This window comes from Pogoniulus pusillus, unplaced genomic scaffold (genome assembly GCF_015220805.1).
Source record: "Pogoniulus pusillus isolate bPogPus1 unplaced genomic scaffold, bPogPus1.pri scaffold_50_arrow_ctg1A, whole genome shotgun sequence".
Classification (NCBI taxonomy): domain Eukaryota; kingdom Metazoa; phylum Chordata; class Aves; order Piciformes; family Lybiidae; genus Pogoniulus; species Pogoniulus pusillus.
Window position 1 is genome coordinate 320,843 of NW_026974709.1, and position 27,898 is coordinate 348,740.

General features: G+C 48.2%; 2 protein-coding genes across 3 annotated transcripts in view; both read right to left on the bottom strand.

Moving 5' to 3' along the window:
• LOC135174234 (gastrula zinc finger protein XlCGF26.1-like) overlaps positions 1-27,898 on the bottom strand; it is a 203,351-nt gene that overhangs the window by 157,554 nt on the left and 17,899 nt on the right. The window lies entirely within an intron of this gene.
• Positions 8,504-27,550, bottom strand: LOC135174231 (zinc finger protein 208-like). The gene is made up of 2 exons (XM_064141443.1): positions 27,379-27,550; positions 8,504-12,518 (listed from the first exon to the last, which is right to left on the bottom strand). Exon 2 carries the CDS (start codon positions 12,426-12,428, stop codon positions 9,165-9,167), a length of 3,264 nt encoding a protein of 1,087 aa, XP_063997513.1. The 5' UTR covers positions 12,429-12,518; positions 27,379-27,550; the 3' UTR covers positions 8,504-9,164.

Genomic DNA, 27,898 nt, shown 5'->3' on the forward strand with positions numbered 1-27,898 from the left:
AACCAAGTAGCTTGTGCTAAATGTTTGTCCCAGTTTTTTAGAGTTCCACCCCCCATGGCTTTTAGGGTGGTTTTCAGCAAACCATTGTAGCGTTCAATCTTCCCTGAAGCTGGTGCATAGTAGGGTATGTGATAGATCCATTCAATACCATGCTCTTTGGCCCAGTTTTTCACAAGATTGTTCTTGAAATGAGTACCATTGTCTGACTCGATTCTCTCTGGAGTTCCATGTCTCCACAAGATCTGTCTCTCCAAACCAACAACGGTGTTACGTGCAGTAGCATGTGGAACTGGATAGGTTTCCAACCATCCAGTGCTGGCTTCTACCATCGTCAGCACATACTGCTTGCCAGAACGAGATCGAGGTACAGTGATGTAGTCAATCTGCCAGGCTTCACCATACTTATACTTTAACCATCTCTCACCATACCATAAGGGCTTGATTCGCTTAGCCTGCTTCATAGCAGCACAAATGTCGCAGTCATAGATGACTTGGGTGATAGCGTCCATGGACAAGTCAATTGACCTACTGCGAGCCCATCGGTATGTTGCATCTCTGCCTTGATGTCCAGATGAGTCATGGGCCCACCGAGCTAAGAACAGTTCACCTCGGTGTTTCCAATCAAGGTCAATGTCAAGATCAGAGTTGGTATCAACTTGAGCAATCTTAGCAGCTTGGTCTGCCTTCTGGTTATGTTGATGTTCCTCAGTGGCTCTGCTCTTAGGCATGTGTGCGTCTACGTGCCGCACCTTCACTGGAATTCTCTCCACCCGTGCATCAATGTCCTGCCATAGATCCGCACACCAAATAGGCTTTCCTTTCCTCTGCCAACCATTCTTCTTCCAGTCCTTTAGCCAGCCCCATAGAGCATTGGCTACCATCCACGAGTCGGTGTAGAGGTAAAGGACAGGCCAATTTTCACGTTCAGCCACATCAAGAGCAAGTTGAACAGCTTTTACCTCAGCGAACTGACTGGATTCTCCTTCGCCATCTTTCGCTTCGGTAACTCTCCTGGTTGGACTCCAAACTGCTGCCTTCCATCTTCGCTTGCTCCCAACAAGACGACAGGAACCATCTGTGAACAAAGCATAGTTCTTTTCCTGATCAGAGAGATCACCATAGGGAGGAGCTTCCTCAGCACGAGTTATTTTCTCCTCTGGAGGTTTGGAACAGTCTGTGCCTTCCGGCCAGTTGGTGATCACCTCCACCAGACCAGGTCGATCAAGATTCCCCATTCGCGCTCGTTGTGTTATCAAAGCCATCCATTTAGACCAGGTTGCATCTGTGGCATGATGTGGTGATGAACCTTTGCCCTTGAACATCCAGTTAAGAACTGGCAGTCTAGGAGCTAAAAGCAATTGTGACTCAGTTCCAATCACTTCAGAAATTGCTTTCACTCCCTCATAGGCTGCTAGTATCTCTTTCTCAGTTGCAGCGTAATTTGTCTCTGAACTTCTGTAGCAACGACCCCAGAAACCAAGTGGCCGACCACGTGTCTCATTTGGAGCTCTCTGCCAAAGACTCCAAGTTGGACCATTTTCACTGGCAGCCGTGTACAGAATGTTTTTAATGTCCGGACCAGATCGCACAGGTCCCATGCTCACTGCATGGACTATTTCTCGCTTAATTTGATCAAAGGCTACTTGTTGTTCAAGTCCCCACTCGAAATCGTTTCTCTTATGAGTCACATCGTGCAGAGGTTTGACAATCTGACTAAATCCAGGAATGTGTAGTCTCCAAAATCCCACCACGCCAAGAAAAGAAAGTGTGTCCTTCTTACTGGTGGGAACTGCCATAGTAGAGACTTTGTTAATCACATCCTGAGGAATGTAACGGTGACCATCCTGCCACCGCACTTCCAGAAACTGAATTTCTCTGGCAGGTGCTTTGACCTTGTCTCTCTTAATGGCAAAACCTGCTTGCAACACAATGTAAGTGATTTTGTTACCTTTCTCGAAGACTTCCTCAGCAGTTTGGCCCCACACAATGATGTCGTCGATGTACTGGATGTGCTCTGGATCTTTACCTTTCTCCAATGCATTGTGGATGACTGAGTGACAGATGGTTGAGCTGTGTTTCCACCCCTGAGGCAAACGATTGAACTGGTACTGGATTCCTCTCCAGGTGAATGCAAACTGAATCCTGCACTCCTTTGCTATGGGAATAGAGAAGAAAGCATTAGCAATGTCTATGGTTCCATACCATTAGGCCTCCTTCGATTCCAGCTCGTACTGGAGTTCCAGCATGTCCGGCACAGATGCGCTCATAGGTGGCGTCACCTCGTTGAGGGCACGAAAGTCAACTGTCAGTCTCCAGTCGCCCGTAGGTTTGCGCACAGGCCAGATGGGACTGTTGAAAGGTGAATGAGCTTTCTCGATGACAGCCTGACTCTCCAGTTGACGAATCAGCTGATGAATGGGCAACAAAGAGTCACGGTTAGTTCTGTACTGCCTATGATGAACAGTTTGAGTTGCAATTGGCACTTCCAAGTCCTCTATGTCATGATGTCCCACAACTGCAGATTCATCAGAAAGTTCAGGTCTAATGGACAATTTCAATTTCTCATCCTCAATCTCTACAGATGCTATTCCAAAAGCCCATTTGTGACCCTTAGGATCTTTGAAACAACCTTGTCTCAAAAAGTCAATTCCCAAAATGCAAGGCGCATCAGGACCAGTTACAATAGCATGTGTCTTCCACTCTTTACCAGTTAAACTGATCTCAGCCTGTATCTTAGTTAACTCTTGAGATCCACCAGTGATTCCAAAGATAGAAATGGACTCTGTCCCTTTACAATTTAATGGCAATAAAGTACACTGAGCACCTGTGTCAACTAAAGCCCTGTATTTCCGAACTCTTGAACTGCCAGGCCACCTAATGAATACATTCCAATAGATTTGGTTCTCTCCACTATCCCTTTCCTCCTCCTGGCTGGAGGCAGGGCACCCCTAATGCTGAACATGGCATGTAGGGTGTACACAGTGATTGGTGGTGTTGTGAGAGGAACTGCAACTGTTGGAACAATTGCAGTTGCTCTTGGGAGCTGAAGAAGTGACAGCTACCTTTCGGGCATTACTGCCTCTGTTTCTGCCACTCTGCAGATCCCTGACTCTCTTTGAAAGAGCTGAAGTAGGTTGACCATCCCATTTGTTCATGTTCTCACCGTATGTGTCACGCAGAAGTATCCACAGTGACACATGTGATTGCTGCTGTCTGGGTGGAATTTGTCTCCTCCTAGGCTGGAATTGCCTTGCAGGAGGTGGGCATCTGTTCCTGACTGCAGAAACATGCACCCATTCAGATGATGCAGGAATGGTATCCTTTACCAGGTTGGAAATTGAGGTTTTCAAATCCTCCTTTAGTTCTTTCATGGTATTCTTAATCTCTGTGGTCATAGTTTGTATGGCAGAGATTAGGTCAGAATGTGACAAACTATCCTCTAACTGCCTGAGCTGGTCAGTGAATTCACCAACAGTGAAAGATCTTCCATTATCACTCCTTGCTAGAAACTTACTGGCCAAGATGTTAGCATAGGAAGAAGGAGCAAGCCTAATCAGCTTCTTCTTGAGACCTGTTCCCAAAGGAATATCATCAGGCTCATGAGTGCCATGATCTCCATAAAGCACTTCCTTCACAGCAAACTCCTTCAGAAGCTTAATTCCCTGCTCAACAGTGTTCCACTTCTTGGCAGCCCATGGCACATCATCCCGGGAAGGATATCTCATAGCCACAGCCAACAAAGGGCATGTCCACAAGCTAACCTTACCAAGAGGACTTGCTAGGTGTTTGTCCACTCCACTCTCCTTAGTGAGTGGTCCCAGCTGCTTGGCAGACTTGTCTCCTACCTGCAGGGCATTAGCACCAATGCCACGGCATCTCACTAGCCAGCTTAGGATTGGTTCACCTGATTCCCTTGTGTATTCCTTCCTAACTTCCCTGACCTCTCTGAGTGGATCCTTGGAGCCTTGGATGTCATCTTCCTCCTGTTCTTCCACCTGTTGATCTGGTGGTACTGGGCCTAACAGAACCTTCCTCAAAGCATTCCTAAACTCATGGGAACCATCCTCTCTCTTGGCAGCTAACCTCACAGCACTCCTCTCACTTGAGTATTGATGTCTCAGCACATCTACAAAGTCTCGCAGACTAACTATCTCCTCTTCCTCTTCTCCTTGCTGATCACTAGAGGTCCCCTCTCTTACATCCTCCTGCGAACCACTCTTTGTCTTAGCTTTTGCCTTAGCAGGTGCCAGAAAGGCCTGAACAGCAACAGACTTGGATGTGTCTGCTGAAGGATTTGAATCATTAGGGGTCTGACCTGGAGCTTGTGAGTTCAAATCTGCCTTGCTTTTAACAGGAGGATTTTGGTTCTGGTCTGCTGGCTGGGGGTTCGAATTGGCTGAGCTGGTGTCATTAGGATTTGGACTGACTGGGCTAGCATTACTAGCGTTAGTGGGATTGTTTGCCTGTCCTCCTGGGATGCCTGCCAACCCTGACGTGTTTTCATTTTTGCTAGGAACATTCTGATTTTGGGTATTTGCCTGTGCTCCTCTCTTGGCACAGAGGCACAGAGGCAGCCAGGCTGGATGGGCAGGAAGCTGCTGAAGGAATTAAAGATTAAAAACAATGAGAGTGTATCACCCTTGGAGAAGAGGGGAGGTGTCCCAGGAGAAGTTCAAGGAAGTTGCTAGGTCTTGCAGAGGAAAAATTAGAGAGGCAAAAGCCCACTTGGAGCTCAGGCTGGCCACAGCTGTCAAGGAAAATAAAAAGTGTTTCTTTAAATATATGAATGGCAAGAGAAGGGCCAAGGACAACCTCCAGTCCTTACTAGATAGAGAGGGGAACATAGAGACAAAGGATGAGGAAAAGGCAGAGGTGCTTAACACCTTCTTTGCCTCAATCTTCACTAGTGGGACAGGTTGTCTCCAGGACAGCTGGACTCCTGAAGTGGTGGATGGAGGCAGGGACCAGTACAGTCCCCCTCTAATCCATGAGGAAGCAGTAAGGGACCTGCTGCATCATTTGGATCCTCACAAGTCCATGGGACTGGATGGGATCCACCCTAGGTGCTGAGAGAGCTGGCAGCTGAGCTGGCCAAGCCACTCTCCATCATTTATCAGCAGTCCTGGCTCACTGGAGAGGTCCCTGAAGACTGGAAGCTGGCCAATGTGATACCCATTCACAAGAAGGGTCGTAAGGAGGAGCCAGAAAACTACAGACCTGTGAGCCTGACCTCAGTGCCAGGCAAGGTCATGGAACAGGTCATCTTGGGTGCCATCACAAAGCACCTACAGGATAGCCATGGGATCAGGCCCAGCCAGCATGGGTTTAGGAAGGGCAGGTCCTGCCTCACCAACCTGATCTCCTTTTATGATCAGGTTACCCGCCTGGTGAATGTGGGGAAGGCTGTGGATGGAGTCTACTTGGACTTCAGCAAAGCCTTTGACACAGTCTGCCACAAGAAGCTCCTGGCCAAGCTGGCAGCTCATGGTTTGGGCAGATTCACTCTGTGCTGGATCAAGAACTGGCTAGATGGCAGAGTTCAGAGAGTGGTGGTGAATGGTGCCACATCCAGTTGGCAGCCAGTCACTAGTGGTGTTCCCCAAGGATCAGTGCTGGGCCCAGTCCTGTTCAATATCTTTGTTGATGATCTGGACGAGGGCATTGAGTCCAGCATCAGTAAGTTTGCAGATGACACCAAGCTAGGAGCAGGTGTTGACCTGTTGGAAGGTAGGAGAGCCCTGCAGAGGGACCTGGACAGGCTGGATGGGTGGGCAGAGGCCAATGGGATGAGATTTAACAAGGCCAAGTGCAGGGTTCTGCACTTTGGCCACAACAACCCCAAACAGTGCTACAGGTTGGGGGCAGAGTTGCTGGAGAGCAGCCAGGAGGAAAGGCAGCTGGGGGTACTGATAGAGAGTAGGCTAAAGATGAGCCAGCAGTGTTCCCAGGTGGCCAAGAGAGCCAATGGCATCCTGGCCTGCATCAGGAACAGTGTGGCCAGTAGGACAAGGGAGGTTATTCTTCCCCTGTACTCAGCACTGGTCAGGCCACACCTTGAGTACTGTGTCCAGTTCTGGGCCCCTCAATTCAAGAAAGATGTTGAGGTGCTGGAACATGTCCAGAGAAGGGCAACAAAGCTGGCGAGGGGCCTGGAGCACAAATCCTATGAGGAGAGGTTGAGGGAGCTGGGCCTGTTTAGCCTGGAGAAGAGGAGGCTCAGGGGTGATCTTATTACTGTCTACAACTACCTGAAGGGGCATTGTAGCCAGGTGGGGGGTGGCCTCTTCTCCCAGGCAACCAGCAATAGAACAAGGGGACACAGTCTCAAGTTGTGCCAGGGTAGGTATAGGCTGGATATTGGGAAGAAGTTCTTCACAGAGAGAGTGATTGGCATTGGAATGGGCTGCCCAGGGAGGTGGTGGAGTCACTGTCCCTGGGGGTCTTCAAGAAAAGACTGGATGAGGCACTTAGTGCCATGGTCTAGTTGATTGGTTAGGGCTGGGTGATAGGTTGGACTGGATGATCTGGGAGGTCTCTTCCAACCTGGTTGATTCTATGATTCCATGATTCTATGATTCCAGGTCTTGCTGGATGGCAGCACAGCCTGCAGCTGTATCAGCCAAGCCTCCCAGTTTGGTGGCATCAAAAAACTTGCTGAGCAGACTCTGTCTGTCGTCTCATCAATGTCATTGATGAAGATGTTGAACAGGACTGGACCCAGCACTGGTCCCCAGGAAACTCCACTGGTTACAGCTTTCCATCTGGACTTGGCACCTCTCTGAGATTCTTCCTTACCCCTCCAAAGTACCTCCAAAGTCAATCCTAGAACCCTCCAGACCTCAAAACACCTCAGATCCCCTGACACAAAACAAGGAACCCCTCTGAGATGCCCCAGAGACCCTCCCAAAGGGAGCTCAAGACTCACAGTATCACAGTATCACAGTATCACCAAGGTTGGAAGAGACCTCACAGATCATCAAGTCCAACCCTTTACCACAGTGCCCAAGGCTAGACCATGGCACCAAGTGCCACATCCAACCTTGCCTTGAACTGCCCCAGGGACGACGACTCCACCACCTCCCCAGGCAGCCCATTCCAGTGCCCAATGACTCTCTCAGTGAAGAACTTTCTCCTCACCTCGAGCCGAAATTTCCCCTGGCGCAGCCTGAGGCTGTGTCCTCTCGTTCTGGAGCTGGCCACCTGAGAGAAGAGAGCAACCTCCCCCTGGCCACAACCACCCTTCAGGTAGCTGTAGACAGCAATAAGGTCACCCCTGAGCCTCCTCTTCTCCAGGCTAAACAACCCCAGCTCCTTCAGCCTCTCCTCATAGGGCTTGTGCTCGAGGCCTCTCACTAGCCTCGTCGCCCTTCTCTGGACACGCTCGAGCATCTCAGTGTCCTTCCTAAACTGGGGGGCCCAGAACTGAACACAATACTCAAGGTGTGGTCTAACTAGTGCAGAGTACAGGGGCAGAATGACCTCCCTGCTCCTGCTGGCCACACCATTCCTGATGCAGGCCAGGATGCCACTGGCTCTCTTGGCCACCTGGGCACACTGCTGGCTCATGTTCAGGCGGGTATCAATCAGTACCCCCAGATCCCTCTCTGTCTGGCTGCTCTCCAGCCACTCCGACCCCAGCCTGTAGCTCTGCATGGGGTTGTTGTGGCCAAAGTGCAGCACCCTGCACTTCGAGCTATTGAATGCCATCCCATTGGCCTCTGCCCATCTGTCCAGGCGGTCAAGGTCCCACTGCAGAGCCCTTCTGCCCTCCAACTCAGTCACATCTGCCCCCAGCTTAGTGTCATCTGCAAACTTGCTGATGACTGACTCGATGCCCTCATTCAGATCATCTATGAAGATGTTAAAGAGGATGGGGCCCAGCACAGATCCCTGAGGGACACCACTAGTGACTGGCCGCCAGCTGGATGTGGCACCATTCACCACCACTCTCTGGGTCCGGCCCTCCAGCCAGTTCCTCACCCAGCACAGAGTGTTACCATCCAAGCCGCGGGCTGACAGCTTAGCCAGCAGTTTGCTGTGGGGGACAGTGTCAAAGGCCTTGCTGAAGTCCAGACAGACCACATCCACAGGCCTCCCCACATCCACCAAGCGGGTCACCTGATCATAGAAGGAGATCAGGTTAGAAAGGCAGGATCTGCCCTTCCTAAACCCATGCTGGCTGGACCTGAGCCCTTTGCCATCCCTCAGGTGCGCAGTTATTGGCCCCAAGAGAACCTGCTTCATCAGTTTCCCTGGCACTGAGGTCAGGCTGACGGGTCTGTAGTTCCCAGGTTCCTCCATCCAACCCTTCTTGTGGATGGGGACCACGTTGGCCAGCTTCCAGTCTCCTGGGACCTCTCCGGTGAGCCAGGACTGCTGGAAAATGATGGAGAGTGGCTTGGCCAGCTCAGCTGCCAGCTCTCTCAGCACCCTGGGATGGATCCCATCTGGATCCCATCTTCAGACAGTTTTGCCGTGATGAAGAGACAGGGAGACAGCTTGATGCAAGCTAAGTTCCAACTTTATTAGGCAACGTACAGGATTTATATACTTTGTCAGAAGGCATCAGAAGGCTTAACATTTTTACATATTGGTTAGTCATTTTATCACATGCAAAATCATCTAATCTAAATTCTGTCGACCACATCAGCTTCCCAGGGAGTGACAGTATCAGTATATTCATCAGATAAGAAGGACAGGCATATTCATCAGATCAGATCACTCCGACTCAGACAGTCTGCCCCAGGGTTTGTGTGGACACTGATGATTGACCATTGTTACATTAATGGCCTGTGATCCCACACAGTTTCACTTTGATCTTTCTAAACCAGGCACATAGCTCCAGTCCCATTCCTAGGGAACAAATGCCCCACACACTTGGGCACTGGGGGAAGGAATGTCCTAACTAAATCTGGAAAAGACAGGAGTTTGGTAACTTTGGGTTATTACTGACACATGGGCAATGGACAAGGTTTGTTGTTTTTTTTTTTAAATTCAGGGATACCCAAAGCATTAGAGAGGAACCAGATAAATCCTGGCAAAGCTCTGCCCAGTTCCAGTGCCTGCATCAGTTGTGCAGACTTATCACTGTCATCACTGTTCACATCATCATAACACTAACTGGTGTTTAAAAGGGCTGGGGTTGTTTGTTCCTGCCAGAGCCCCTAGCTCTGAGAAATGCAGGTCAAAGAGTGGCGGTGCCGGCTGAGACTGGAGCTGCTCTTGAACCTCTTACCACAGTCAGCACAGCTGTGGGGCTTCTCAACAGTGTGGACATGACAGTGTGCAATGAGAGAGGAGTTGTGAGTGAAACTCTTGCTGCAGACACTGCAGGTGAAGGGCTTCTCACCAGTGTGGACACGACAGTGCCTGATGAGAGAGTACCTGTGAGTGAAATTCTTGCTGCAGATGCTGCAGGTGAAGGGCTTCTCACCAGTGTGAACATGATGGTGCTTGGTGAGAGTGGACTTGTGAGTGAAACTCTTGCTGCAGACACTGCAGGTGAAGATCTTCTCACCAGTGTGGACACGACGGTGCTTGGCGAGAGAGGACCTGGCAGTGAAACTCTTGCTGCAGTCACCACAGGTGTATGGCTTCTCACCAGCGTGAACACGATGGTGCTTGGTGAGAGTGGACTTGTGAGTGAAAGTCTTGCTGCAGTCACCACAGATGTACGGCTTCTCACCAGTGTGCAAGCGGTGGTGGAGAGTGAGCTGGTATTTCCTGCTGAAGCTCTTGCCACAGTCAGTGCAGCTGTAGGGCTTCTCACCAGTGTGCATGCGGCAGTGGACAGTGAGCTGGGATTTGGTCCTGAAGCTCTTGCCACAGTCAGTGCAGCTGTAGGGCTTCTCACCACTGTGGATGAGGCGGTGCTGGAGCAATGAGGTGCTCTGGGTGAAGCTCTTGCCACACTCTGCACAGGGGAACAGCTTCTCGCCAGTGTGGATCCGGCAGTGGTTGTTGAGGGTGGTGATGCGGGTGAAGCTCTTGCCACAGTCAGGGCAGGAAACCTTCTCACCTGTGTGTGTAAGGCAGTGCCTGGTGAGGGCAGAGCTGCAGCTAAAGCTCTTACCACAGGCAGCACAGGTGTATGGCTTCTCGCCAGTGTGTGAGCGCTGGTGGACAGTGAGCTGGGATTTGGTTGTGAAGCTCTTGCCACAGTCAGTGCAGCTGTAGGGCTTCTCACCAGTGTGGATCCAGTAGTGGTTGTTGAGGGTGGAGATATGGGTGCTATTGCCACAGTCGGGGCAGGAAACCTTCTCACCAGTGTGTGCCGTGCTGTGCTGGGTGAAGGTAAAGCTGTGGTTGAAGATCTTACCACAATCACCACAGGTGTATGGCTTCTCACCAGTGTGCGTGCTGCGGTGGGCAGTGAGATGGGATTTTCTCCTGAAGCTCTTGCCACAGTCAGTGCAGCTGTAGGGCTTCTTGCCACTGTGGATGAGGCGGTGGAGAATGAGACTGGGTTTGCTCCTGAAGCTCTTGCCACAGTCAGTGCAGCTGTAGGGCTTCTCACCAGTGTGCATACGGCGGTGGACAGTGAGCTGGGATTTGGTGCTGAAGCTCTTGCCACAGTCAGTGCAGCAATAGGGCTTCTCACCACTGTGGATGAGGCGGTGCCGGAGCAATGAGGCGCTCTGAGTGAAGCTCTTGCCACACTCTGCACAGGGGAACAGCTTCTCGCCAGTGTGGATCCGGCAGTGGTCGTTGAAGGTGGAGATGCGGGTGAAGCTCTTGCCACAGTCTGTGCAGCTGTAGGGCTTCTCACCAGTGTGGACACGACGGTGCTTGGTGAGAGAGGACCTGACAGTGAAAGCCTTGCTGCAGTCACCACAGGTGTATGGCTTCTCACCAGTGTGCACGCGGCGGTGGACAGTGAGATGGGATTTTCTCCTGAAGCTCTTGCCACAGTCAGTGCAGCTGTAGGGCTTCTTGCCACTGTGGATGAGGCGGTGCTGGAGGAGTGCAGTGCTCAGTGTGAAGCTCTTGCCACACTCTGCACAGGGGAACAGCTTCTCACCAGCATGGATCCGGCAGTGGTTGTTGAGGGTGGAGATGTGGGTGCTTTTGCCACAGTTGGGGCAGGAAACCTTCTCACCAGTGTGTGCAATGCGGTGCCGGGTGAAGGAAGAGCTGTGACTGAAGCTCTTACCACAGTCACCACAGGTGTATGGCTTCTCACCAGTGTGCATGCGGCGGTGGACAGTGAGATGGGATTTTCTCCTGAAGCTCGTGCCACAGTCAGTGCAGCTGTAGGGTTTCTCACCAGTGTGCATGCGGCGGTGGACAGTGAGATGGGTTTTGGTCCTGAAGCTCTTGCCACAGTCAGTGCAGCTGTAGGGCTTCTCACCACTGTGGATGAGGCGGTGCTGGAGCAATGAGGTGCTCTGGGTGAAGCTCTTGCCACACTCTGCACAGGGGAACAGCTTCTCGCCAGTGTGGATCCGGCAGTGGTTGTTGAGGGCAGAGATGCGGGTGAAGCTCTTGCCGCAGTCAGGGCAGGAAACCTTCTCACCTGTGTGTGTAACACAGTGCTTGATGAGGGTAGAGCTGCAGATGAAGCTCTTACCACAGGCAGCACAGGTATATGGCTTCTCACCAGTGTGTGAGCGTTGGTGGAGAGTGAGATGGGATTTGGTTATGAAGCTCTTGCCACAGTCAGTGCAGCTGTAGGGCATCTCACCAGTGTGAATACGATGGTGCATGGTGAGATAGGACTTGTCAGTGAAACTCTTGCTGCAGACACTGCAGGTGAAGGGCTTCTCACCAGTGTGGACACGACGGTGCTTGGTGAGAGAGGACCTGGCAGTGAAAGACTGGCTGCAGTCGCCACAGGTGTAGGGCTTCTCACCAGTGTGAACGCGGCGGTGGACAGTGAGCTGGGATTTGGTCCTGAAGCTCCTGCCACAGTCAGTGCAGCTGTAGGGCTTCTCGCCAGTGTGGATGAGGCGGTGGAGAGTGAGACTGGGTTTGCTCCTGAGGCTCTTGCCACAGTCAGTGCAGCTGTAGGGCTTCTCACCAGTGTGCATGCGGTTGTGGACAGTGAACTGGGATTTGGTCCTGAAGCTCTTGCCACAGTCAGTGCAGCTGAAGGGCTTCTCGATGGTGTGTGTGTGGCGATGCTGCACGAGGTGGTCAATCTGTCTAAACCTCTTACTGCAGTCAGGACAGGGGAAAGGCCCCTCACCAGTGTGTGTGTGCTCGTGGGCAGCAAGGTCAGATTTGTCACTGAAGCTCTTGCTGCACTCAGCACAGTGGAACAGCTTCTCTCTGGTGTGGCTGTGGCAGTGGCCCTCATCATCTTGGTCATCTTCATCATTCTCCTCCTCCTTGTAGTCAGCATCCTTATAGTCATCATTCCCATCATCACTCTCCATGTTGTCCTCTTCCTCCTCCTCTTCTTTGGGGCTACACTTTGGCTGATCCATCTTGATCTCTGACTGTGTCTTCTCCTGTCAGCTCTTCTCTAGGTCCTTCTGGGAGGCCATGCTTATGGAGGAAGAGGTCACCACTATGCCCTGGAAAATACAGAAGCACCTGAGCCCAGGAGATCAAGCCCAGAGATCCTGTCTGGCTCATGACAGCCCCTGGCACTCCCAGTGCCTCCAAACACCTGATGCTCAGCAGGAGCAAGGAATGGAGAGGGCCCCTCAGACCCCCAGTTGTTGCCATGGTGGGGGTCAGATCTCTGGTACCTGTGCTGAGGCCCCAGGTTCCTATGCTGGGGACCACGAGACGTTCCAGTACCTAAGCAGCAATCTCAACCCCCCTGTTCCTGAGCCTTCCAGCTTTGGCAGGCTGGTTCCTGGCCCAGACCTTGTCCTTCAGTCTCTTCTGACTCAGACAAAAAAGGCAGCAGCTGTGATGCAGGAAGACCAAACCACCTCCAACCATCTCTTGTCCACTCTCCACATCTCAATCCTAATCTCCACCACCTGCCACACAATTCACCCTCACCCACCTGGTCGTGGGCTCTGAGGGACATCAGCTGTGGGAGGAGTTTGAAGTCCCTGGAGCTGTGAAATGTGGTGGACAGGAGGCTCTGGAGGAGGTTAGGAGGTGCCCCAGGGGACAGCAATGGGGTGGGGTCCTGCTCTTGTCCCAGTATTGGTTCTTTACCTGCTGGGCTGTTCCAAGGGGCAGATCTGCAAACTCTGCTCTTCCCCAGACCACAGAGGCACGGCTGGTGGAGAGAGGACACAGTCCCTGCCAGAAAGAAACCAAGGGCTCAGAGGAGAGCCCTTGAACTTGAAGGGATGGCTCAGCACTGCCCAGGTCCATGCAGCAAAGCTGGGCCTTACTAGGGGCAGCTCCCAAGTCCAGCAGCATGGGCACAGCAGACAGGCAGGGCTGCTGAAGATGGGAGGGCTGAAGAAGTGCAGCCTCAGCTCCTTGCCCAGCACACAACCCCCTGACCACCTGCACTCACTCTGTGTCCTGCAAGAGTCCCAAGGCTGATCTAAGGCCCCAGCATGGCTCAATAGAAGCTTCTGAATGAGAGCACAGAGACTACCCTCGGGAACAATTTGGAGGAGCTTAAATGCAGCCTTGAGGAAGAGGATGATGAAAAGGAGGTTGAAGATGACAAGGAGAAGGCATAAGAGTACAAGAATAATGAGGACAAGAAGAAGGAGAATGAGTCTACAGTGGCCCTCTCTGTGCCACTGAGTGGCTGGATCAGTGCCCACGTGCAGGCAAAGCTTCCCACTCATGTCAAAGCTAGTGAGGCATCACTAACTCTAACCTGGTACCCAACCATTTGTGTTCAAAACCCTTCCAAAATGCTTAAAGAGGCTTAAAACTGTTGGGAATGGTAGGACTTCTTAGTGCTGCACAGTTGCTTGATCTTAACACACTAGAACATAAGCCATGGGTTCAGAACGTATAAAGGGGGAAAGTACTGAGTTAAGGGTCAAAATAACCTTAAGAATGTTGCAGCAGACAGAGTTATGTGGAATATGAGGCTGTGGTTTGTTAACCTTTGCTTATCTACTTGCTAACGTACGAGGTCTGTCTTGATGAGGTATGTACTGAGGTCTGTCTTAATGACCAGTTAGGATTTGGCAGGATCTTTTAGCTTGTACGTTAAGGTATATAACAAAGCGATGAAAGTACAATAAATGGAACTTAGTTTGCATCAGGCTGCTCCCTGTCTCTTCAATCAACTGAAAGATATCATCAAAATCCCTTCAAAACTTGTAAAAAATCCTTAAGCTTTCATTAAAAGCTCTTTCAAACTCTGAAAAACTAATGCTGGAGAGATTTGAGTCAGTCTCTGTGGGAATGAAAGAAAGAGAAATGCAAGAAAGAAAAACAATGAGCTGCATAGAGCTGTGAAGTGCCTTGGTTCCCAGGAGTTAGAGAGGCCTCTCCAGGGAAGAGGAGTAGAGGTAATAGGCCAGGCGGCCCCAGTGGAAAAAACAAGGCATGGAGGGAAAGAGTCTTAGAAAAACAAGGTTGTATGGCATCTGGGTAATGTTAATGCTCTGTGTTGTAGTAGAAAAGAGTACCCCTGACTGTAATAAAGAGTTTCTGCTGCTGTCCTGGTGGAGTCTGTCCACATCTCTCTACAAATGGCACCTGAGTTCAAGGCAAGTGGCCTCTTGAACTGGGGGATGGGGTCGGGGAGCAGTGTGTTGCCCTGGAAATTCATGAAGAATTAGTTCAGGACCTGCTGAGCCATCTGGACACCCACAAGTCCATGGGACCAGATGGGATCCATCCCAGGGTGCTGAGAGAGCTGGCAGATGAGCTGGCCAAGCTGCTCTCCATCATTTTCCAGCAGTCTTGGCTCACCAGAGAGGTCCCAGGAGACTGGAAACTGGCTGACGTGATCCCCATCCACAAGAAGGGTCGGATGGAGGAACCTGGGAACTACAGACCCGTCAGCCTGACCTCAGTGCCAGGGAAACTGATGGAGCAGGTTATCTTGGGGGTGATAACAGTGCACCTGAGGGATGGCCAAGGGCTCAGGTCCAGCCAGCATGGATTTAGGAAGGGCAGATCCTGCCTTTCTAACCTGATCTCCTTCTATGATCAGGTGACCCGCTTGGTGGATGTGGGGAGGCCTGTGGATGTGGTCCATCTGGACTTCAGCAAGGCCTTTGACACTGTCTCCCACAGCAAACTGCTGGCTAAGCTGTCAGCCCACGGCTTGGATGGCAACACTCTGTGCTGGGTTAGGAAATGGCTGGAGGGCCGGACCCAGAGAGTGGTGGTGAATGGTGCCACATCCAGCTGGCGGCCGGTCACTAGCGGTGTCCCTCAGGGATCAGTGCTGGGCCCCATCCCCTTTAACATCTTCATAGATGATCTAGATGAGGGCATTGAGTCAGTCATCAGCAAGTTTGCAGATGACACTAAGCTGGGGGCAGATGTGACTGGGTTGGAGGGCAGAAGAGATCTGCAGCGGGACCTTGACCGCCTGGACAGATGGGCAGAGGCCAATGGGATGGCGTTCAACAGCTCCACGTGCAGGGTGCTGCACTTTGGCCACAACAACCCCATGCAGAGATACAGGCTGGGGTCGGAGTGGCTGGAGAGCAGCCAGACAGAGAGGGATCTGGGGTGCTGATTGATACCCACCTGAAGCATTCACTGTCAAAAACTCAAAAGTTTTGAAAGAAGCTTTAATGCATACCACATCCAGAAAGTTTGAAAACTGAGTAGCTGGAGCCATGTATTTTCTTCCTTTCTTTCTGAAGAAGCTGCCTTTTGTTACTCAGCTTCTCTGGAGCTTTTCTTTTCCTTTGGCTTCCAAGTTCTTCCAGCCACCCTCCCACACCTCTTCTCCTCCCACCTCCTGTTTTCCCTTGCACAGGTTTGGTTTAAAGAAACAGTAGTCTATTCTCTCAACACTGAGGAAACTAGTGGGGAAAACACTTCACAACTGAAAAACGCTATTCATGCACTGAAGACCTTGCTTCTGGAGTTTGGGGTCCATGCAGTTTTGACGGCAAGGGACTGGGGGCAAGGAGGGATGGGCTGCTGTACACAGGGATGCACTCGAGCTGACTCCCTCCCTTGGTTCCCACGATGGATAATTACTTCAGAATTAATTTTTTGTTGTAACAAATCTTAAAGATTTGCCTTTTCAACGCCTGTAACAATCACTGTACAGTTTGTGAAACGCTGTTAGCATGAATGCCATCCTGGGGAATAACAAACAGCCTGTTCAGTGACTGTGAAACACTGTTAGTGTGAATGTCACCTTGGGGAACAACAAACAGCCCTGTTCAGTGATTTTGAGAGAGAGTTATTCCTAGAAACTCAACAGTGACAAACAGTATTTTGCTGCAAGGAAGAGAATTTTAGAAGTACTATCCTGTGCTAGTTTGAAGCAAGCTGGAATGTTTTGGTAAAAAAACTAGATAACGGGCAGTGAAATGAAAACAATTGATGTCAACTTCTCTCACAGTCTCGCTGAGAGCTCTGGGAAGAAGAAAGACTTTTTCTCCATTTTGTCTCTCACTCTTGCTTTTGCCTTAGACCTGGTCACATCTCATTAACCCTGCTCCTACTAACCTTGCTCCCTAACCTCTTGGCTGCACCTCTTTTCTTCCTGAGAACTGGGGTAAGGTTGAGAGGGCCGGGGGGAGGTGTTGGGGTGGTTTGAGGGCCCCTCCTGGGGACTCAGGTTTCTGGGAGGGGAGTTGCGCTTTTGTATTGTTTATCCTTTGTATTTTTCTGTATATAATTGCATATAACTGTATATATTGTAAATAGCTGCTTGTAAATTCTGCTAGCTGTAAATAAATTGCTTCATCTATATTCCCAGGGTCCGTCTGAGTTAGCTGAGGCAAATACAAAGTGTGGGGGGGCGGGGTAACCCCCAAACCATCACATATCCAAAAACACAGAAACCAAGAAAAAGCAGCAGTTTCCTGTAGATAATGTTGGATGTTTTCAGAGTAATACAGAACAGAAGTTAATGGGTAAGAGTGTTTTGATATGAATAAAATAATAGAGTGTAAAGTTGCAGTACATAAGGTTGAGATGTGTGATGGAAGGCATGTGACATACAAAACAGTACTACTGCTACTACTAGTATTAGCATGCGTACGTATACAAATAGTATGAATAAAGAATTAATACTGAGTAATTCTAGTGAAAGATTACTAGTAGCTATTATTCATAAAATATAAAGTAACAATTATAAATGGTGTGTTAGTTTGAAGCTAGCCAGAACGTTTTGGTGAGAAGAACTAGATCATAGGCTGTGAAAGGAAAGCAGTGGTGATGTCTGCTCCACTCAGAGTCTTGCTGAAGAAGAAACAAAAACATTAGATAACACTCTTGCCATTTTGTCTCACTCTGCCTTGGGCTTCTGACTGAGCTGCATCTATCTAACACACACCCTCCACTCACCTTTGCTTCTTAACCTCTTGGCTGAACCTCTATTCTTCCTTGGGACTGGGGTAAGGTTGAGAGGAGCAGGGGGAAGGTGCAGGGGTGGTTGAGAGCCCCTCCTGGGGACTCAGGTTTCTGGGAGGGGAGTTGTGTTTCTGTATTACCTTTTACCTTGTATATTTCTGTCTATAACTGTATATACTGTAAATATCTGCTTGTATATTGTGCTAGCTGTAAATAAATAGCTTCATTTATATTCCCAGACCCTACTGAGAGTAGTCTAGGTAATTTCTAAAGTGTGGGGGGGTGGGGAACACCCAAGCCATCACATATTTTTATTTGGCACCCCCAACATGGGGCAAATTAATTTTTAGTGACTGTTAATTAACTCGGGGAATCAGAATGAAGCTAATGAAGCAGCTATTTTACTTGGTGGGGGCTACTGTGTGGCCTGTATTGTGTTTTCTTGTGTACAATAGGATCAAAGCCCAAATTGGTTATTTCTTGCTTAACGTAGTTTTTAAGAAGGTCAAAGCTAAACTTACAAGCATTTGCTGGTGCTGGGGCAATTTCATTCTTGGGTATGCTGGTTTTAATGTCACTGAAAATCTTATCAGTAACATTACAGGGATATTTACCAATAACATTACAGGCCATGAAAATGCTTCTGCTTTATCCACCGCACTCATGAAAATTATATTACCTACAAGTCAGGCAGACCCTTGTTCAGAATTTTATTCACGTCTGACTGTGGTATTTTTGTCAGGTGTGAATTCATGTCTTGTGATTTTGATTTTCATATTAATTCTGGCATTAGGTAAGAAAAATTTGAGTGCAATGCCTGTAACAACTAGGAAGGTCTCTGTGCCCAAAACAAAAGGGACAGTGTCGCAAAAACAATGTAACAGTGGAAAGCAAAGCAAAGATAACTCAAGGGCACAACAACCACCTTCTTCCCAGCAAGATTCAGAGACAGTCACTACACGTCCCTCTCCAGATTCTGGGAAAGCTGCCAATGCTCCAGTAGACATGTCAAAGTCTGTCACTGCGCAGAATGCCTTTTTGGCACCTGCTAAGGTGAAAGCTAAGACGACACCTTTGACAAAGTGTGATTCAAAAGAGGATGTAAGAGAGGGGACCTCTGGTGAGCAAGAGGAGGAAGAGGAGGCATATAATCTTCAGGACTTGGAGAACATGCTCAGATCCCAGTAATCGGATGAGAGGAGTGCTGTGAGGTTGGCTGCCAAGAAAGAGGATGGTTCAAATGAGTTCAAGAATGCTCTTAGGAAAGTTCTGTTTCTAGGCCAGGGACAACCAGATCAACAAGAGGAAAAGGAGAAGGATGACATCCAGGACTCCAACAATCCCCTCAGAGAGGTCAGGGAAGTTAGGAAGGAATATTTGAGGGAATCAGGTGAACCAATCCTAAGCTGGCTAGTGAGATGCCGTAGCATTGGTGCCAATGCCCTACAGGTAGGAGACAAGACTGTCAAGCAGCTGGGACCACTCACCAGCGAGAGTGGACAAATACCTAGCAAGTCCTCTTGGTAATGTTAGCTTGTGGACACGCCTTCTATTGCCTGTGGCTATGAGATATCCTTCCCGAGATGATCTGCCATGGGTGGCCAAGAAGTGGAACACTGTTGAGCAGGGAATTAAGCTTCTGAAGGAGTTTGCTGTGAAGGAAGTGCTTTATGGAGATCATGGCACACATGAGCCTGATGACATTCCTCTTGGAACAGGTCTCATGAAGAAGCTTATTAAGCTTGCTCCTTCATCCTATGCTAACATCTTGGCCAGCAAGTTTCTATCAAGGAGTGATAATGGAAGGTCTACCACTGTTGGTGAATTCACTGACCAGCTCAGACAGGTAGAGGAGACAGCTTGTCACATTCTACCCTAGTCTCTGCCATACAAACTATGACAACAGAGATAAAAGGGATAAAGGATGGCATTAAAGATAGCATCAAGGTATTAAAGATAGCATGAAAGAATGGAAGGAGGATCTGAAAACCTCAATTTCCAACCTGGTAAAGGATACCATTCCTGCATCATCTGAATGGATGCATGTTTCTGCCATCAGGAACAGCCGCCCACCCCCTGCAAGGCAATTCCAGCCCAGGAGGAGACAAATTCCACCTAGACATCAGCAATCATGTGCATCACTGTGGAAAACTGTGTGACACATACGGTGAGAACATGAACAAGTGGGATGGTCAACCTACTTCAGCTCTTTCAAAGAGAGCCAGGGAACTGCAGAGTGGCAGAAACAGAGGCAGCAATGCCAGAAAAGTGGCTGTCTCTTCTTCAGCTCCCCAGAGCAACTGCAATTATTCCAACAATTGCAATCTCTCTCACAACACCACCGATCACTGTGTACACCCAACATGCCATGTTCAGCATTAGGGGTGCCCTGCCTCCAGCCAGGAGGAGGAAAGGGATAGTGGAGAGAACCAAATCTATTGGAATGTATTCATTAGGTGGCCTGGCAGTTCAAGAGTTCGGAAATACAGGGCTTTAGTTGACACAGGTGCTCAGTGTACTTTGTTGCCATCCAGTTGCAAAGGGACAGAGTCCATTTCTATCTTTGGAATCACTGGTGGATCTCAAGAGTTAACTAAGTTGCAGGCTGAGATCAGTTTAACTGGTAAAGAGTGGAAGACACATACTATTGTAACTGGTCCTGATGCGCCTTGCATTTTGGGAATTGACTTTTTGAGACAAGGTTGTTTCAAAGATCCTAAGGGTCACAAATGGGCTTTTGGAATAGCATCTGTAGAGATTGAGGATGGTAAACAGAAATTGTCCATTAGACCTGAACTTTCAGATGAATCTGCAGTTGTGGGACATCATGACATAGAGGATCTGGAAGTGCCAATTGCTACTCAAACTGTGCACCACAGGCAGTATAGAACTAACCGTGACTCTTTGTTGCCCATTCATCAGCTGACTCATCAACTGGAGAGTCAGGCTGTCATCGAGAAAGCTCATTCACCTTTCAACAGTCCCATCTGGCCTGTGTGCAAGCCTAACAGAGACTGGAGGCTGTCATTTGATTTTCGTGCCCTCAACGAGGTGATGCCACCCATGAGTGCAGCTGTGCTGGACATGCTGGAACTCTAGTACGAGGTGGAATCGAAGGAGGCTAAACAGTATGGAACCATAGACATTGCTAATGCTTTCTTCTCTATTCCCATAGCAAAGGAGTGCAGGATTCAGTTTGCATTCACCTGGAGAGGAATCCAGTACCACTTCAACCCTTTGCCTCAGGGGTGGAAGCACAGCCCAACAATCTGTCACTCAGTCATCCACAATGCACTGGAGAAAGGTAAGGCTCCAGAGCACATCCAGTTCATCGACGACATCATTGTGTGGGGCAAAAACTGCTGAGGAAGTCTTTGAGAAAGGTCACAAAATCACTTACATTGTGTTGCAAGCAGGTTTTGCCACTAAGAGAGACAAGGTCAAAGGACCTGACAGAGAAATTCAGTTTCTGGGAGTGCGGTGGCAGGATGGTCACCGTCACATTCCTCAGGATATGATCAACAAAGTCTCCACCATGGCAGTTCCCACCAATAAGAAGGACACTCTGTCTTTCTTGGGTGCAGTGGGATTTTGGAGACTGCACACTCCTGGATTCAGTCAGATTGTCAAACCTCTGCACCATGTGACTCGTAAGAGAAACAATTTCGAGTGGGGACCTGAACAACAAGCAGCCTTTGATCAGATCAAGCGAGAAGTAGTCCATGCAGTGGGCTTGGTACCTGTGCGATCTGGTCTGGACATTAAGAACATTCTGTACACGGCTGCCAGTGACAATGTCCAACTTGGAGCCTTTGGCAGAGAGCTCCAAACAAGACACGTGGTCCACTTGGTTTCTGGATTTGTAGCTACAGAGGTTCAGAGGCAAATTACACCCCAACAGAGAAAGAGATACTAGCAGCTTATGAAGGAGTGAAAGCAGCTTCTGAAGTGATTGGAACTGAGTCACAATTGCTTTTAGCTCCTAGACTGCCAGTTCTAAACTGGATGTTCAAGGGCAAAGGTTCATCATCACATCATGCCACAGATGCAACCTGGTCTAAATGGATGGCTTTGATAACACAACAAGTGCGAATGGGTAATCTTGACCGACCTGGTCTGGTGGAGGTGATCACCAACTGGCCGGAAGGCACAGACTGTACCAAACCTCCAGAGGAGAAAATAACTCGTGCTGAGGAAGGTCCTTCCTATGGTGATCTCTCTGATCAGGAAAAGAACTATGCTTTGTTCACAGATGGTTCCTGTTGTCTTGTTGGGAACAAGCTGTGGTGGAGGACCGCAGGCCTGAGAATTAGAGGTCTCCTTTTGGAGAAATTCTTGTTAGCAGAGCACGCAAGAATTGATAAACAGTGAGCAACCCGTGCTGGGAATGTCCTTGAATCCATCTTGGGAGTTTAGATAGCAGGCACAGGGTAGCTTCCCCCCACATGCAGCTGTAGGGGGTGGAGTGCAGCTGCAGGTGGGCAGAGTTTAGCCAGCCCCAGAGGCTGACCCTCAGATTGTTATGGTATGCTGACCTATTGATGCCTTACAAGTAACTCTGGACCCTCTGACTGTAACCAATCTTGGTGGAGCACGCCTCTTGCTAGAAGTGCATATAAGTCATTGTATCACAGAAATAAAGTGGATTTGACCATCTAACCATATTGGTGACCAAAGAGTCATTTTCCCATAGTGCTCCACCAAACGTGTTTTCTGACAGTCTCCTTATGTCTCTACATGCCTGGACATGTTTTTCTGCCAGGACCCCTGGTAGTAAACAGGTTGTGTAACAAACACACACCCAACTCGTGTATCCCTGGGATCCGCCCATGTGATCCCCATATTTGGGAGGGTCCAGGTAAACAGCTCCTGCCTATTAAGGTAAAGTTTGGCTTACTGCCAACCTGGTCACTTTAGATGGTCAAAAGGGCCACGAATCTTGGCCCACAGTCTATAAAGAGAGGTGCAAAGGTGCAGCACGTGTTCAGACTTAGCTGTTCAGAGTATCCAGACTCAGCTGCTCAGGCTCAGCTCTTGTCAGATGTGTTCAGATTCAGCTCTCTGACCCTGCCTGCAGCACAGCTCAGCTCTCTGATCCACATTGCAGCACCCTGACCTGCTTGCAAAAGCTCAGACGTAGAGTCTGGCCCTCACTTGCATGCTCACTGAGGCTTAGACCTCTTACTTCAATTTCAACTCACAGTTAACCTGTCTGCGTACCTTAGACACAGAGCACCTTCAAGCCTGCACCTGATACATATATGGGGAGCCAACAGCCCCTGAGCCAAGAGCCAGCCATGTATATCGGCCACCTACCTTGATTTATCTACAGAGCACAGGCTCCTAGCTTCATCCTGGTAAGAAGGACCAGTGCAGCAGACCTCTGAATTTTCTGCAAACCCACAAACACAGACTGCTAGCTGTGAAAGGACCGTGCCAGAAGCTGCATGGACAGTATCCTTCTCCCGTTCCTGGAATCCTGCCAGCTGACCATCCCTGGACACACAGCATCCAGAAAACCAGCAGCATCGAGGCAGAAACCATCTCACACCAGGAGAGAAGGTTAGAGAAACCTGTTTACCCTAGAGACTGGGAAGACTTATTTCCTCACAAGCTGGGAAAATTCCAGCCCCACAAAATCCAAACACTGGGCACAGGCTGTGACACAACCCCAGGAGGGTGATCATTAAGAGGAGCAAAACTTCTAAGTAAAGCTTTAATACCTTTGTAATATAAGTTACCTCTGCCTTAGAGCAGACAGAGTTTTCAGCCCCTGCTGTGCAGACAGCATAGTTGTTAAGAGGCATTAAGCCTGAGGGAAATCTCTCTCTATCTACAGTTGATAATTTGACAGTTAATAATCAGATCCCTGTACATAAATCATATCCTAATTGTTTTCATAACTTGCACTAAAATTAAACAGTGGTTGGGGGGGCAGGAGTTTGTAAATATTAAATTTAATAAATAATTTTTATAAAAAATTAATACCGTCTCAATTTAATTTCTCACTTCCCCTGAATAAGGGAGGCATAGAGAAACCCCCTCCGCAACACAAGCGAAGATGGAAGTCAGCAGTTTGGAGTCCTACCAGGAGAGTTACCGAAGCGAGAGATGGAGAAGGAGAATCCAGTCAGTTCGCTGAGGTAAAAGCTGTCCAACTTGCTCTTGATGTGGCTGAACGTGAAAATTGGCCTATCCTTTACCTCTACACCGACTCATGGATGGTAGCCAATGCTCTATGGGGTTGGCTAAAGGACTGGAAGAAGAATGGTTGGCAGAGGAAAGGAAAGTCTATTTGGTGTGCTGATCTATGGCAGGACATTGATGCACGGGTGGAGAGAACTCCAGTGAAGGTGCGGCACGTAGATGCACACATGCCTAAGAACAGACCTAATGAGGAACATCAACACAACCAGCAGGCAGACCAAGCTGCTAAGATTGCTCAAGTTCACACAACTCCGATCTTGACCTTGATTGGAAACACCGAGGTGAGCTGTTCTTAGCTCGGTGGGCCCATGACTCATCTGGACATCAAGGCAGAGATGCAACATACCGATGGGCTCGCAGTAGGTCAATTGACTTGTCCATGGATGCTATCACCCAAGTCATCCATGACTGTGACATTTGTGCTGCTATGAAGCAGGCTAAGCGAATCGAGCCCTTATGGTATGGTGAGAGATGCTCAAAGTACAAGTATGGTGAAGCCTGGCAGATTGACTACATCACTTTACCTCGATCTCGTTCTGGCAAGCAGTATGTGCTAACGATGGTAGAGGCCAGCACCGGATGGCTGCAAACCTATCCAGTTCCACATGCTACTGCACCTAACACCATTCTTGGCTTGGAGAGACAGATCATGTGGAGACACGGAACTCCAGAGAGAATTGAGTCAGACAATGGCACTCATTTCAAGAACAATCTAGTGAAAAACTGGGCCAAAGAGCATGGTATTGAGTGGATCTGCCACGTACCCTACTGTGCACCAGCTTCAGGGAAGATTGAACGCTACAACGGTTTGCTGGAAACCACCCTAAAAGACATAGTGGGTGGAACTCTGAAAAACTGGGACAAACATTTAGCACAAACTACCTGGTTGTAAACAGAGCAGGATCTGCACAATCAGACTTGGTCCAAACAGTAGACGGTGATCAAGTTCCTCTTGTACGTGAAAAGAATCTGTTAGGGAAAACTGTTTGGGTATTTTCTCCTTCGGGCAAAGGGAAACCTGTCCGAGGAGTGGTGTCTGCTGAAGGTCCTGGTCATACATACTGGGTAATGCAGGAGTGTGGTGAAATCCAGTGCATTCCACAGAGAAATCTAACCTTAGCTGAGAGAGTCTAAATTCAGAGTGTATAATACAAGCTGTTAGGAGTTTTCTGTTCTAGGTACCATCGGCATCTAATGAAAGAGTCTATGAGAGATTCTGCAGTATGTGAGCACAAACCCAATGTCACCTGGGAGTCCCTGTTCTCGTCTCATCTGTGAGGAGACAAACTGTTCTGAGCTTTTGAATCACCTACATCTGAGATAGCCAAATGAAGTGTGAACTGAACTTGTAATATTCATTAGGGTGAATACTGGTTTAGATTAGAGCAGAGAATTCTCAGCGATACTCTGAGTGAAGTAGACAAGGGTGGATTGTGCTAGTTTGAAGCTAGCTAGAACGTTTTGGTGAGAAGAATAAGATCATAGGCTGTGAAAGGAAAACAGTGGTGATGTCTACTCCCCTCAGAGTCTTGCTGAAGAAGAAACGAAAACATTAGATAACATTCTCGCTGTTTTGTCTCACTCTGCCTTGGGCTTCTGACTGAGCTGCATCTATCTAACACACACCCTAACCTCACCTTTGCTTCTTAACCTCTTGGCTGAACCTCTATTCTTCCTTGGGACTGGGGTAAGGTTGAGAGGGGCAGGGGGAAGGTGCAGGGGTGGTTGAGAGCCCCTCCTGGGGACTCAGGTTTCTGGGAGGGGAGTTGTGTTTCTGTATTACCTTTTACCTTGTATATTTCTGTCTATAACTGTATATACTGTAAATATCTGCTTGTATATTGTGCTGCTGTAAATAAATAGCTTCATTCATATTCCCAGAGCCGACTGAGAGTAGTCTGGGTAATTTCTAAAGTGTGGGGGGGAGGGGAACACCCAAACCATCACAAGTGGTTAATAACTATATTTAATACTATAATTAATAAAGTAATAGTATTAAGAGTTAGTAATTAATAACTATAGTGAAGGATTACTTGTAGCTATTACTTATAATAAAATATAAAGCTGTAACAGTTATTAGTTAATAATTATAATACTATAAAGTGATAATAAATAATAAAGAATTATTAAACACTGAGTAACTATAGTGAAATATTACTAGTAGCTATTATTTATAATAAAAATATAAAGTTGCAATAATTAGTTAATAACTATAATCATTCATATGTGATTAATAAATTAATAGTAATAATTATTAGACACTGAGTAATTATAGTGAAATATGACCAGTAATTACTACGTAAAATAATTGTAATAAAAGATACAGTTATAAATGTTACCAGATAATAACTATAATAAGTAATGATTAATAAACTAATAGTAAGAATGATAAGCAATAGAATATGATGAGCAGTCAGTAATTCTAGTGGCATTACAATCAAATACAAGTAATAAGTCATGGAGTGGTATCGGATGGAGTGGAATAATACAGGATAAGTTGTTTTAATAAGAACGGTTAATGGCAACAGTAATAGGAGCAATATGGATAGCAGTAGGATTAGAACAACTGGTAACAGTAAAAGAATAGTACTGATAGTAATAATTAAAGTTCTGTGATTGGAGAACACTGATCAGAATACATTTGGAGTAATTTTACTCAGAATGAGCTGTTTGTAAGCTCACAGGTTAATAGTTCTCCTTTTGGTTTAAGGGTTTTTCCTGTGTGCTGGCATTCCAAAAGAGAGCTCCATGCAATACAAATTACATTTCTCATACAAACGCTCTACAAAACATAAAATCTTGCTTTGGTTTTTCAGAGATTAACTCCATGGTTTCATTTTTACACAGCCTTCTGGTTCCCCATAGATCTCTAGCATTATCATGGATAAGATTAAGAGTTTAGAGCAGAGGTATTAATGAATCTTTATGGTGTTTTATTTATGTTGGTGATTAAGACAAGGAGCTCTGTGGTAAAGGGTTGGACTTGATGATCTGTGAGGTCTCTTCCAACCCTGATGATACTGTGATACTGTGTGAAAGTTGTTATTGTAATACAGTAGTAAAGCCAAAATGGCAAAAGTTACCAAACTCAGACTTCACACATGCTTGTGCTAACCTGACACACTGCCTTCTAAAAACAAAGGGGAATTCTGCACCACACAGAGAGTTCCAGCCTAGAGAGGGCCAAGAGATTTGTTAGGGTAGGAAAGGGATGTGCTTCTGTTCTGTCACTTACATGTCCTCAGTGGATACCAGCAAGAAAAATTCAAGCCATATCATGACCTAAAGAGACCAGTCCCTCCCCCTGGTACCTCAAGTGTCTCAGCTGACAATGCAGTAACACATGAATAGGTGAAATATCCCTGGGAACCTCACAGCCACCAGCAGCTTCAAAACCACTGCTGCATCTTCTTGTGGTTATCTTGCTTACACCACTCTGCCTCTGCCTTGCCACAGCAGCCATTTGTCATCAGATCAAGGAGATGAGGCTCTACATGGACAATCAGGGGAAAGGACTGGGGCTGACTGAGTACCCCTGTGGTGGTTTAGGCTGTTACTCACACCCCCACACTTTTGGAATTGCCCTGGCTAACTCAGAAGGCCTCCGGGAATATAAATGAAGCTATTTATTTACAGCTAGCACAATATACAAGCAGCTATTTACAGTATATAGAATTATATACAGAAATATACAAAGGATAAGTAATACAGAAGCACAACTCCCCTCCTAGAAACCTGAGTCCCCAGGGGGGGTTCTCAAACCACCGCAACACCTCCCCCTACCCCTCTCAACCTTACCTCATTTGTTCTCCACCGCATCGGTGTGTGTGAGCCGTGGTCATGCGTGGCCAAGAACTGGTCACCTTCTTGTTCCTGAACCAGGTCGCTGCTTGCCCCCACAAGGGCAACAAGTGGTGCCGAAACCCGGGAGGACACCTGCGCTCCAGGAACGGCTGTCGGAGCTGCCGGATCAGCTCAGCAGGTGCAGTCTGAGAAGGACAGGACGCCCTCAGGACCCGCAAGGAGGATGGAAGCTCTTGTGAAGGTCGTATCTCAATTACATAAACAGTGGCATATAGATTGTAAGGTTAGGGATTTTACTCTTGCTATTGTGAGACTTTTACAAATTAGGGTCATTGACCAGCCGGTGGAGATTCTCCACCCAGAGGTGTAGGATAAATGCACCCGAGCATTAGCGGAAGAAACAAAATCTGCCGGGTGTGCAAAACATTTAAAGGCTTGGGGCAGAGTCAAACAGGCTCTGAAAACAGCCATGCAGGAGATGGAAATTTGGAAGGTGGCTAAGGAATATCTGTTA

Coding starts and splice junctions, on each gene's coding strand:
- LOC135174231 (XM_064141443.1), bottom strand. CDS start 12,428: ATGGATCAGCCAAAGTGTAGCCCCAAAGAAGAGGAGGAGGAAGAGGAC.